The sequence below is a fragment of the Kogia breviceps genome, chromosome 2 (assembly GCF_026419965.1).
Source record: "Kogia breviceps isolate mKogBre1 chromosome 2, mKogBre1 haplotype 1, whole genome shotgun sequence".
In the NCBI taxonomy this organism is placed as follows: Eukaryota; Metazoa; Chordata; class Mammalia; order Artiodactyla; family Physeteridae; genus Kogia; species Kogia breviceps.
In genome coordinates this window covers 103,673,061-103,686,449 of record NC_081311.1, presented here as the reverse complement: position 1 = coordinate 103,686,449, position 13,389 = coordinate 103,673,061, and the positions used below count along the sequence as shown (strand labels likewise).

General features: G+C 55.4%; 1 protein-coding gene across 1 annotated transcript in view; it reads left to right on the top strand.

Moving 5' to 3' along the window:
* The window catches only part of GLI2 (GLI family zinc finger 2), a 240,919-nt gene that overhangs the window by 222,398 nt on the left and 5,132 nt on the right, over positions 1–13,389 (top strand). Inside the window, exons 9-13 of the mRNA XM_059054909.2 lie at positions 904–1,038; positions 4,995–5,144; positions 9,324–9,488; positions 10,799–11,077; positions 12,564–12,900. Coding sequence (XP_058910892.1) covers positions 904–1,038; positions 4,995–5,144; positions 9,324–9,488; positions 10,799–11,077; positions 12,564–12,900 — 1,066 coding nt within the window. The remainder of the gene's footprint in view (positions 1–903; positions 1,039–4,994; positions 5,145–9,323; positions 9,489–10,798; positions 11,078–12,563; positions 12,901–13,389) is intronic.

The following is a 13,389-nucleotide window of genomic DNA, read 5'->3' as shown; positions in this document are numbered from 1 at the left end:
CACAGGCCAGGGGATACTGGGGAGGCTTCAGCCTGCTCTGGAGGGCCTCGCCGGGCCTTCTTCCCAGCCTGTGCCTCTCCCCACGTCCCCACTCCTGGTACCACTCTGCCTGTCCCATGTGCCCGGCTTGAAGCTGCCTCCGGCCAGCTCTGTTGGCGTCAGCTGGCATGGGGGGCCTTGTAGGGTTGACCCTCAAGTCTATCGCTGGTTTGGGAAGAAAAGGCTCTGTCCTCTTTGAAAGGAATTTTGGGTGCCTGTGATCAATAGAAAGCCTATCGCAGGGGCCTTTCCTTTACCCTGAAATGGGCATACATGGGCCCCATCGTGGCCGGGAGACATGAGCCCAGATCTGGGCAGCCGCGAGCTCACTGTGTCCTGGAGGGAGCCAGTCGGCCTCTGCTGGAACGTCAGGGTGCCCGGCTGTCATACCAGAATGCAAACACCCGCGTTTTAGGGCTGTCACAGGGAAGCCCGATGCTGGGAGAGTATGTGAGTGCCATGCGTGCCCTTGGGAGGAGGGGACAGTGTGAGGGTAAGGCCAGGCCAGTGCGTGTGGAGTCTCCGCTCGCCTCCAGACGGGAGCCAACCCCACACACTAAGTACAGATGCCCGCCGCCCCCCTGAGCCCGTGGGGCCTGCCCCAGCTCTGCCCAGGGAAACCCCACTGGATAAGCAAAAGTCACTGCCCTCCTGTCTCCTGTTCTCCTCGCTGTGGCCGTTGCCCCAGGATTGATGGGACCCCGTGCTGATGGCCAGCCGGCACGTGTGTATGCTTGTGCGTTCACGCATGTGAGCACGGGCGCGGGTTCTCGGCACAGCCTTCAGGGGGCTGACAGTGACCTTCCCTCGGGCCGGGTGGCTGGATGTGGCCCATGTGTGTGTGCTCTGCCCCCCACCCCCCAGGAGCAGCTGGCTGACCTCAAGGAGGACCTGGACCACGATGACTGTAAGCGAGAGGCCGAGGTGGTCATCTACGAGACCAGTTGCCGCTGGGAGGACTGCAGCAAGGAGCACGAGACCCAGGAGCAGCTGGTGCATGTAAGCCCCCGAGCACCCTCGGCCTGCCCGCCGGGCCAGCCCACGCCCCTGCCGGAGAGGAGGGCTCCCGGAGGCGCCTGGGCCACCTCCTGTGCACGTGCAAGGCGCAATCAGTCACCTGGGTGTGCTTGTTCCTAAAAGGGGACTTATAGATACGTATGCAGTACAAGAGATGAACAAAAATAATGGAAAATTAGAAGGAAAGTAACAATAGAATGAAGCCCAAAGTAAGGTAGTATTAAAAACCAAGTGCTCTGAGCTTGGTCTTTTTTTATTTCTAATTTTTTTCTGGAGCTTCCTGGCAGCCAGTGCAAAGAGGGAAATAAGATTAGTTCAGCCAGCCAGCATCCACAAGGTAACAACAAACCTGACCCTGAAACCTGAAAGAAGTTTCTCCCGTGGAGGGAGGAGTTGGTCTTTTCCTCTTGGAGACCATGCACAGGTACCCAGTGTGCATGGGTGTAGCTAGGTGTTTACACACATACAGGGAGGGGGCTGCTGTATGATGCCTGGGTGCTGACAGATCAGGAGATCAGAGAAGGCCACGGGAGCTGGGGGTGCCCTTCAGGGTCTGCCTGTAAACTTTCTACAACAGCAGGCACTGTGGGCTCACTCATGCAGTGCAGACAGCAGGAACAGGAGCTCGAGGTAGGAGGTGCCTGGCTTCCGACCTGGCTCCACCACAGCTAGCCAAGTGGTTCTGAACAAGTGACTGAGCCTCTGTGAGCCTCGGGGTTTGTCTCCTGTAGATAGAGGTGAAGCCCACTCTACAGAGGGGTGCAGGCTGACCATGATACCAGCATAAGCACTTAGCAAAGAGCAACGCTCCATACACGGGCATTCCCTCCTGGCTTCTCCTCCCTGTTCCCCAGGCCGGCCCCGAGCGGTTCCCTCTTCTCCATCCAGAAAAGAACTTAAAGTCAAGAATAAACCTCCCCCGACCCCAACGCACACCCCTTGGTGAGTGAGTGTCTGTACAGATGAACCTACACCAAGCTGGAGGCTCAATTGCTGGGTCGATCCCCCTCAGCAACTCTCTTACATTTTAACCAATTTAATTGTAAATTTCAGTTAGATATCTGACATTTTAAAAATATTTAACAAATTATGTAAGTATTATATAAACATGTTCTCCTTATAATCAGATTGAGCACTGTGGAAGTATACAAAATGTAGAGTAAAAATCCCCCCACCCTCTCCTTTCTCACCTCCAGAGACAAGCATTGTCCAGAGTTGAGCGTGGATCCTCCAGATGGCTTCTGTTCACACACACACACACACACACGCACGCACACACGCACACACACACGCTGGTCACACCCAGGAGCCATCCCACAGGAGCCAGCTCCTCCCTAGCTCTGTGAAATCAACATTTAAGACACCACCCACTCCCCCTGCTTCCTTTTCTCATGGGCTTGCTCTCAAAGGCTGTAGGTTTCTTTGGTGTTGGGGTTATTCTCCCCAAATTCTCACCCAGGGGACTGCAATTTCTCAGCAAACCCATTGTCGCTGATGTCAAACCTGTAAAGCAGGGTCTTATCTAATCCCCCTGGGACTCAAACATAATTTTTCAACCAAGTGCTCTGAGCTAGAGTTCACGTACACATCTTTTTTTTTTTTTTTTTTGAGCTTCCTGGCAGCCAGTGCAAAGAGGGAAATAAGATTAGTTCAGCCAGCCAGCACCTGCAAGATAATAACACCTCTCTGGGTTAAACAAGTCTTGAGGTGGAGTAGGGGCCACTGGAGCTGTGAGCTGTGGGACAAATCAGGTAGATGAAAGGGGGAAAAGAGAAGATCTGGAGCCGGGAGGGGTTGCAGGCAGAGAGGGGGAGGGGAGGATGTAAAAGATGCTCAGGAAGGAGTGGGTCAGCCCTAAAGAGCGAGGAGGGGATTCCTCAAGCAAAGGCAGTGGGTCCAGACATGGGAAGAAGGGCTCCAGCTGCAGGCTTCTGCCTGGGTCCTGGGGCTGTGGGTGACCACCTGCACCCAGCCCTGAAAGGAGCAGGTTCCTGTGTTGGGGTGTGGGGAGCGGGCCGGTCTGCTCAGCTTCGTCTCTCTCTCTGCTCCCTGGGAAGATGGATGGCCTGGGCACACACGCGAACTGGAGCCCCTAGTCAATTATTAACAATTTGTTGCTAAGCAAACCAATAAGAGAAAAATGAAAGGTATTGTCAGGAAGCATTTTTATCATTTGAAAGGCTTGCAAAATGGAAAGTGAGGCTAATATACTAAGATTTCCCTGGAAGTTCAAAGCGCCGTAGATTGTGCTTGCTCTGATGTCGGCATTTGGATGCATGACGGTCCAGCCTGTCACCCAGGGCGCGAGGGCCCAGCGGTTTTCTGTCTTGCGGGGAGAAGATGTTGCTGGACCCCAGATGCTCAGCTCCGGCACAGCCTTGTAGGTTGCAAAGGTCTACAGAAGCTCCGTCCAGTTAGAAAGACACCACCAGCCCCAGTGCCAGCCCCACATGTAGCCTTACATTAGCTAGGGGCACGTTTAAGCAGAGTGAAAGGAAACAGGTAAAATTAATTGGATTCATGTATCAATATTTCGTTTAACCCAATATATCTAATATTATCCTTCCTGCATGCAGTCAATGTATCACAAAATTATTGAGATATTTTACATCCTTTTTTCATTCTCAGTCTTTGAAACAGGTGTGTGGTTTATACTTATAGCCCATCCTGGTTGGGACCAACCACCTTTCAGGGGTGCAACAGCCACAAGCGAAGAATGGCCACCAAATGGGACAGTGTGGGTCCAGACGTGGTGGCAAAGATGCCACCATTCCCACTCCCCAGTTAAACAGACAACCTGAAAGATTAAGGACATAGGTCCTGAGGCCCCACCCACATATCAACACATCCCAAAGCTCAGAAGTAGTAAGAGCCCTGCTCCAGTGAGGACTGCAGCCTTCAGTTAAATCATGAAAGCAAGTAACAAAACTAAATGTCCTACTCAGGGCAGTTTGCTTTGCTACCTGTGACAGAAAACCTCCGTGGCCTGCTGCTCCCCATCACAGGGAGAAACTGCCCCCGGGGGGCACACAGGTGATGGGCCCAGGGCAGAGGACAGAAGGTGTGGGTGCAGGGGCTGAGAAAAAGAGAAAAACTCTCCCCATGCTCCTGACGCAGGGCAGTGCTGGCTGGGGTGGGTCTGAGGCCCACTCGTCCAGGGAAGCCTTTCTGGCCACGCGCTTCCCGGCTGCACCCGAGATGCCCCCCTGACCCTGAGCGCCGAGGGCCCCCACCGCCACTGCAGGATGAGCTGGAGGTCTTGGGCTGTCCCGCCTTGCTCTCCAGGGCCGTTTTGTCCTCCGGGCAGCATCACACGGTGCCCAGGGCACACCGTCAGGGTCAGACTCTAGCTCCATCCCAGGCAGGCTACTTTAACAACCTGGGCTTTTGTGAAAAGGGGACAAAGCTGTCTTCTCATGGGTCACTGTCAGAAAGAGAGATGAGGATGCATTTATGTTTCTGTTACCATAAAAATGTTAGGGAATTGCCTGGCGGTCTGGTGGCCGGCTTCGACCCCTGGTCGGGAAACTAAGATCCCACAAGCCTCGTGGCCTAAAAGAAAAACAAAAATATTATTTAAAAATGTCTGGAGCCATAGGGACAAGCTTGGGAGAGGCCGCTCATGCCCCCACTGTGTGCATGTCTGCCCCGCCGCAGCTAATGAGTGCCTGCTGTTTGCAGCCTGGAAGCATCATCATAACCATCAGTTCTCCACAGACCAGAGCCCAGAGCCCAGACTGGAATGAGCGGGGTGTCTTTGAGCACCGTGGAGGGTCACTCTGATGACTCATTGTAAGATGCAGCCCAGATAACGCACGAGGAGGCGTGGCCGGCACCTGGATGCCAGCCCAGGCGGCAGCGGCTGGTCTACATAGACCGGGGGGGTCTGGAGGGGCGGGTGGACGGGCTCACCCTTCCCCGTGGGCTTCTTCCGGCAGCATATCAATAACGAGCACATCCACGGGGAGAAGAAGGAGTTCGTGTGTCGCTGGCAGGCCTGCACACGGGAGCAGAAACCCTTCAAGGCGCAGTACATGCTGGTGGTGCACATGCGCAGACACACGGGCGAGAAGCCCCACAAGTGCACGGTGAGTGGCCGCGGGCGGCCCCTCGGCCAGCTCGTGGGGCTGGGGAGGGCAAACCTGGTGGAACAGCGTTGGGGACAGGCCTTGCCGACAGGGTGTCCTGTCAGCCCCGCCCCGTCCTGGGTCTGTCTGCTGCCCCAGATCTTCGCTCTCTCTCCCTCCGAGGCAGCATGTGCATCTCGGGACCGGCGGCGGCGGCGGCGGCGGGGGACGGGCGTGCTGGTGTCCCTGTGGTTGTGTCTGCGTTACCAGGAGCCCCACGGCACAGCTGTGCCCTCACCTGGCTGGGCGACCCTGGGCAGGGGGCCAGCTTGGTGGCTCCCTGCAGCCTGTCCTCTGCACAGAAAAGAGTTTCACTGGGGAGTCACAGATGGAGCGATGATGGGTTAAAAGTCACTTGGGTTGAGTTTTTTTTAAAAACGGGGATGCAGCGATAAGACCTTTGAGACGGTCTCCCTTACGGAGTCAACAGGATCTGTGACATTATTGGGTTGAACAAAAGGCTCTGGAAAACCCGAACGAACTTTTTGGCCGGCCCATGTTTGGCGAGACCTTTTTTTTAAATTTTTTTGTTTTAACTTTTGTATACAGCAGGTTCTTATTAGTTACCCATTTTATACATATTAGTGTATATATGTCCATCCCAATCTCCCAGTTCATCACAGCACCAGCCCTCCCCCGCCACTTTTCCCTCTCGGTGTCCACACGTTTGTTCTCTACATCTGTGTCTCTGTTTCTGCCCTGCAAACCGGTTCATCTGTATCATTTTTCTAGGTTCCACATATATGCGTTAATATAGGTGAGACCCTTTTTTAACACACAGGAATTGCTCCCTCTTTCAAAGAGCAGTGGCCCTGTGATGCACCCCTTTGGCTGTGACAGAGGCCTCTGGGAGCTGCTCTTTGTGAATTACCGTATTTCATAGATTCTGAGACATACACTTCGTTCTCATTTTAATGACTCTGAAATCAGTCTGTCTTAAAATCAGTGGTGTTCAGGATTCAATGAAATACACTACCTTTGTTGGCAAGGTTTTGGGTTTTTTAAAATTGAGATAGAATTCACATACCATAAAGTTCACCCTTTTAAAAAACATGTACAATTCAGTGATTTTGAGCGAATTCACAAACTTGTGCAGCCTTCACCACTAGCTAATTTCAGGACATTTTCAACACCTCCCCAAAAGAAACCCCATACCCACCAGCAGTCACCCCCCATGCCCCCCTCCCCTGCATCCCCTGACCACCACTAATTTGCTTTCTGTCTCTATCAACATGCTTATTCTGGGCAGTTCATAAAAATGGAATCATGCAATGTGCAGCCTCTGTGTCTTTTCCTTCACTTAGCATGTTTTCAAGGTTCATCCGTGTAGTATCATGTATGAGTATTTCGTTTCTTTTTGTGGCTAAATAATATTCCACTGTGGACAGATCACAGTTTTTTATCCATTTATCAGTTGGTGGCTATTTGCATTGCTTTCACTTTCTGGCTGTTAACACTGCTATGAACATTCACATTCAAGTTTTTGTGTGGTTATGTTTTCAGTTTCTTACGTATATACTTAAGAGTGGGTCATAGAGTCAAAGAGTGGGTCATTGCTGGGTCATAGAATAACTCTATGTTTAAGTTTTTCAGGACTTGCCAGACCCTTTTCCAAAAAGGTGACAGTATTTTACATTCCCACCAGCCATGGGTGAGGGTTCTGATCTCTCCACATCCACACCAAAAGTTGTAGTTGCCTGCTTTTCAGTTACCTAGCCATCCTAGTGTGTGTGAAGTTGCATCTCATTGTGGTTTTGATTCGCATTCCCCTAATGACAGATGATTTTGAGCATCTTTTCGTGTGCTTATTGGACATTTGTATATCTTCTTTGGAGAAATGTCTACTCCAATATTTTGCCCATTTTTAAATTAAGTTATTTGTCTTTTTGTTGTTGAATTGTAGTCATTTTACTAGAGCCTGATTGGATACATGATTTGCAAATAGTTTCTCAAGTTCTGTAGGTTTTCTTTCGATTTTCTTCATGGTTTCCTTTGAAGCATAAAAGTTTTAAATTTTCTCAAAGTCCAGTGTTTTCTTTGCTTGTGCTTTTGGTGACGTATCTAAGAAACCACTGCCTAATCCAAGGTCACAAAGATTTATCCCTATATTTTCTTCTGTGAGTTTTGTGGTTGATAAATATAGTTTTATTTATATAAACATATAAATATATACATGTATACATTTAGTAGGGCAGTTCTCCCATTTAGGTCCTTAATCCATTTTGAGTTAATTTTTATAGAAGGTGTGAGGTAGGGGTCCAGCTTCGTCCTTTCGCATGTGGTTACACAGTTGTTGTAACCCCGTTTGTTGAAGAGACTATATTTTCCCCATTGCATGGTCTCGACACCCTTGTTGAAACCCGGTTGACCCTAAATGTATGAGTTTATTTCTTAACTCTCAGTTCTCTTCTGTTGATCGATACATCTGTCCTTATGCCAGTACCACACAATGCCCTTTTTTTAAATTGACGTACAGCTGATTGACAAGGTTGTGTTAATCTCTGCTGTACAGCAAAGTGACTCAGTTATACACATACGTACATTCTTTTTTATGTTCTCTTCTATGATGGTTTATCACAGGAGATTGGATAGAGTTCCCTGTGCTCTACAGTAGCTTGATTACCATAGTTTTGTCGTAAGTTTTGAAATTGGCAAGTGTCAGTCTTCCAAATCTGTCCTCCTTTTGCAAGATTGTTTTGGCTCTTCTGGATCCTTTGCAGCAAGTTATTTTCTTAACACCCGGAGTGGTAGCAAACCCTAGCCCTCTGATATGAGCTGTGAACTACAGAAACGAATAGAAGGCACTGGGGCCGAGCGTGCCCAGCCCAAATGGTCAGGAAGAACGGGGAGGATGTGAAGAATGAGACGGTCCCTGCTAGGGTTTACGTGTTATTCTGGGGGCAGTTTTCACAGCTACACTGGATGCAGTTGCGGTGTGTTTGGAATAGGTTCCTCCCTCAGTGACCCTCCCTCCCTCCCCTCCTGCCCCTGTCTCCGGCTCTCCCTCTTTTCTTCCTTTCCTAAAATGCTTATTGAGCGCCGCACAGGTTTCCCTTCGTCGGGCGCTAAGCCCTAGGAACACAGAAATGAACAAGACCTAGAAAGTACCTGCCCTCCGGGAGCTTGTATCCTAGTGGGAGGGCCAGATAACAGAATGATTAAGATAATTATAAACTGTGTTAGGGAGTATAAAGGGAAAAGGGTGGTATTATAATTAAGAAAATCAGAGAGTCGCTGTCGGAGGAGATGACCTCAAAGATTGAGAGGGAGTGGGCCAAGCCGGTGCCGGGGTTGGTGGGGGTGGGGAAGAGGTTCCAGCCAGAGGGGACGGTGTGTGCAAAGGCCACCCGCTGGGGAGAGCTTAGTGGGGTCAGGGAGCCGAAGGGACCGAGGGTAAGGATGGCCAGCTCCCTCAGGGACGCGGAGGACTCTGGATTTTATTCTCAGCGCATTCAATGCACAGAACAGTTCTAATCAGGGAGTGGTGTTGGGAAACAGTTGAAGAGAACATCTACAGAGTTTGTGATGTGGGAAGCGTCTTTACAATGTGCTGTTGATTTTAACGAGCAGAATAAGTAAATGAACGCTCGAGACGTCCCGATTTGGGTTTTAAAAACATGCGAGGGAGGGGCTTTCCTGGTGGCACAGTGGTTGCGAGTCCGCCTGCCGATGCAGGGGACGCGGGTTCGCGCCCTGGTCCGGGAGGATCCCACGTGCCGCGGAGCGGCTGCACCCGTGAGCCATGACCGCTGAGCCTGAGCGTCCGGAGCCTGCGCTCCGCAACGGGAGAGGCCACGGCAGTGAGAGGCCCGCGTACCGCAAAAAAGGAAAAAAATGCGGGGATGAACTGCAGAGTCCCCAGAATCCCAGAATGAGACTTGCCTGGGTGTCGGCTGTCCCTGGGCCGTGGACGGTGTCACTTTCCTTTCCACGTTTTCGCGACGTGTCATTTCTATAATCAGGAAGGAAGGTAGATGCTGTCGCTGAGATCCGTGCGCCTGGCTGCACGTGCTGGGCAGAGCGAACCTCGGGGAGGGGGAGGGGGAGGGGGAGGGGGAGGGGGCGGCGGGCCGGCCCCCAGGTCAGGCTCCCTGCGGTGGGTCTGGGGCGCCCTCACTGACTGAACCCGCCTCTTCCCAGTTTGAGGGCTGCTCTAAGGCCTACTCCCGCCTGGAGAACCTGAAGACGCACCTGCGCTCCCACACGGGGGAGAAGCCGTACGTGTGTGAGCACGAAGGCTGCAACAAAGCCTTCTCGAATGCCTCGGACCGCGCCAAGCACCAGAACCGCACCCATTCCAGCGAGGTAGCCGGCCCCAGGGAGGCGGTGGGCAGTGGGTGGGTGCGTGCCCGGGGCCCCGCGGACACATGCGTGAACGCATCACTGTCATCCCACGGCTTCTAGACACCCGTAGGCCATTCGGTGGCCAGGTGCCAGGTGCCACTTCCCCCTCCCCCTGGCGTGGGGGCTCAGCACGCAGCGGCAGCCCTGTGCCGCCCCGGCCCGCGGAGCTGTCGGTCCCTCCCCGCGCGGGGCACAGAGCAGCCTCTGTCTCTCCAGGTAGCCAGAGCCCCAGGCAGGGCTGAGGGAGCCCAGGGAGGAAAGTCGGGTGGGAGCTCGTGGTGGCTCTGTACCCGCCTTCCTGTCCCCGCCCAGCCACTCAACTACTGTCACTCAGGTAGACCCAGGAAAGGATGTTTCTAAACGTTTTGATACATTGTGGACCCCAAAGGGACTTGCTCCGATGCTGGCAGGAAGTTCGAGGACTTCCCAAAGGTATCTGAACCCCTCAGAGTGTCTAAAGACAAGAGCTAGCCTTGGATAGGGGTGTGTGTGGGTATGTGTGTTTGCAAGTACGTATGTGCGTGTGTGTGGATGTGGATGTATGTATTATGTGTGTGGGTGTGTGGATATGTATTTGTAAGTATATGTGCACGTGTGGGTGTTTACATATGTGTGTGTGTTTACGTGGATGTGCATACATGTGTGTACCTGTGTGCGTGTATGCATGTAGACAGTATGTCAGTATGTGGATGTCGCTTGTGTGTGTATGTGTGTGTGTGTGTGTGTGTGTGTGTGTGTGTGTGTGAGCTCAGGACCGAGGTTCAGAAGCCCTGGGTTTTCATCCACTCCTGGGTGACTTGGGGCCAGTGTCTCTGCCTCTCTGAACCTGTCTTTCCTCATGAGAGAGAGCAGGTGTTCGTGCTGTGTCACAGACGTACAGCAAGGTAACACACTCGCTGCTGATGCCAAAAAGCCCAGCACCCCAATCGCTATGCTGATCGCACCAGGCACTGTGTGTCCCCTCCCTCCACAGGCTCTGACCCATGTCCCGGTCCGTGGTGGGGCCCCCTTAACCACAGGCTTACCTGCAGGAAAAGGTGGCAGGCGAAGCCGGTGGGGCAGGGCTCCTGCGGGGCGGGACTCCTGTGGGGCGGGGCTCCTGCGGGGCGGGGCTCCTGCGGGGCGGGGCTGACGTGGCTCCATCCAGGGGTCCAGCGCCTACCGACAGTGCCCCACCAGCTCTGCCGAAGGATGCGGCTTCCAGAGGACGGGCGGTGCTCCCACGTGGAGTCTGCCTTCCTGTCCCATCCGTAACGCCTCTTCTCTTCCAGAAACCCTACATCTGCAAGATCCCAGGCTGCACCAAGAGGTACACGGACCCCAGCTCCCTCCGGAAGCACGTGAAAACGGTCCACGGCCCAGACGCTCACGTCACCAAGAAGCAGCGCAACGACGCGCACCTCCGCACCCCCCTGCTCAGGGAGAACGGCGACAGCGAGGCCGGCGCCGAGCCTGGCCGGGGCTCCGAGGAGAGCGCCGAGGCCGGCAGCACCAGCCAGGCCGTGGAGGACTGCCTGCATGTCAAAGCCATCAAGACCGAGCGCTCCGGGGTAAGCAGGGCTTCGCGGCAGAGGCCCGGTCCACGCCCCGCCCCCCGGAGGCCGTGCCCAGCGGCACCAGGAGTGCAAGGACGTCCCTCCTCTCTCCAGCTAGCTGGCCCCCATCGCCACCTCGGGCCCCCATGGAGCCTGTCTTGTGCCGGCTCCCATCCTGCTGGGCAGGCCGTGGGTGACGGGGTTGTCTCCCCCGACGTGGTCAGTTTGCAGGGGGTGGGGCGGTACCCGGTGTCTGCCTTTCCATCCAGTACCCGCCGCCGCCGCCGCAGCTGCCCCCGCCCCTCTGTCCTGTCTCTGTGTCCTTGCCCCTCTGGCCTCCACCCCTTTTGTTCTAACCACCTGTTCTTTGTCTCCACCTCTTTCTCCTGACTGTACATCCCCTAAGGATAGACGGTACTGAGGTGAGCGGAGCAGCGGGGCGGGCCCTGGGCGCGCTGGCGCGAGTGAGGGGGGGCTGGGGCGCTTGTCCAGGCTCCTTACGGCCGGCTGGGAAGGCCGGGAAGGCAGGTTTGGGTACGTAGACCGCAGGCACCGCAGGTGGGGCCGTGGGAACAGCTCGAGGCCGGCAGCAGGGGTCATGCTTGCAGGCACAGGAGGAAGCAGTGGGGTCAGGGCAGGGTGGAGGTGTGAATCTGGACTGCGGAGCAGGGCGGGCCCGACCTACAGAAGGCCTTGAGTGCCAAGGTGAGGGATGTGGGCCGTGCTGTGTGCAGCTCCCCTGGAAAGGTCTGGAATTTGGGAGCCTTCAGGTTAGAAATGAACCAAGGATGCTGCATCCCAGGTGAGCCTCATTTGGGCTCAGATCCCAGGTCACGGTGGAGGGAGCCCAGGTTCTGTGGGGTTGCACCCTGTACACGTGTGCCACGAGCTCTCGGCTCAATTCACCCTGTTGCAGAGGGAGGGCTGGTTTGGGGTGGCCACTCAGGTCAAGGGCGAGGGCTGTGTCCAGCAGCTGCACCTTCCGCCGTCAGCCCTTCCCCTTCGAGCAGCAGACAGCAGGCAGCAGCAGGCCTTCACTGTTTCTTGCTTCATCGAGCGGCCCGCCCCCCTCGCGGTTCTCAGGGTACTTGAGTCTCCTCTTCCCTGTCAATTTCACGCGGCTGCGGCAGCCTCTGTGGGGCTCAGCTTCAGAGGGTCCACGTACTGAAAGCTCTACAGGCAGAGAGCTCCGGCCCAGACACTGCCTGGGAAAGCTTAGGAGCATAGCAGGGGGCTAGGGCGGGGGGGTGGGGGGGGTGCCAGGCGATTACCCGCTGCCTTGTACTCGCCGGGTGGCCTCCATCCGTCCACCGACTCTCTCCACGAGTCCGATCGGGTCCCGCTTTCAGTTGGGGAAGCCGAGGTTCAGAGCAGCGATGCTTTGAAAGCTCCTCCAAACGGCAGCTTCCTGCCGCCGGTGTGCAAGGGTGCGGCATGGGTGGCGGAGCCGGTGGGCGCTCGCATCCTCTGAGTCTGTGCCTTCTCACTACACTCCCCACAGCTGTGTCAGTCCAGCCCCGGCGCCCAGTCTTCCTGCAGCAGCGAGCCCTCTCCCCTGGGCAGTGCCCCCAACAATGACAGCGGCGTGGAGATGCCGGGGACAGGGCCCGGGAGCCTGGCAGACCTGACGGCCTTGGATGACCCACCGCCAGGGGCCGACGCCCCCGCCCTGGCCGTCCCCTCTGCCGGTGGCCTGCAGCTGCGCAAACACGTGACCGCTGTGCACCGGTTCGAGCAGCTCAAGAGGGAGAAGTTCAAGTCGCTCAAGGATTCCTGCTCATGGGCCGGGCCGGCTCCACACACCCGGAACTCCAAGCTGCCCCCGCTGCCGGCAAGTGGTGAGTGGAGGCCCCAGGCGTGCGTGCAGGGGGGGTGGGAGGTTCACACCCACTGGGCACCATGTGCCCTGGAGGAGACGGGTCTTACAAGCCCGTGGCACAGGTCAGAGAGTTGAGACTCAGAGAGGTGAAAGCGCTTTGCTCGGGTCGGTGGCAGAGCTGAGACTCGGCCCAGGCCTGAGTGGCTCCGAAGCCCAGGCTCTTCGGGCTACGCCGTGCTGCATCCCCACAAGCCCCAAAGCAGGCAGGCCCGGCTCAGCTCTCGCTCTTGCTCGTGAGCCATCCGCTCGCCTGTCGGGCACCTGCCGCGCACTCCGCGGCAAAGGCCCTCGGCAGGACAGGGATACGTTCCCGGTCCCTGCGGTTAGAAGGCCAAGTGGCGAGACGGGGCCAGAGCTCAGGGCAGCTCGAGAGAAAGCAGGGCGGCTGGGGAGGCGCAGGGAGGGTGTCACGGAGGGGGCAGCCCTGTGTGCAGCTTCGGGAGGCGAT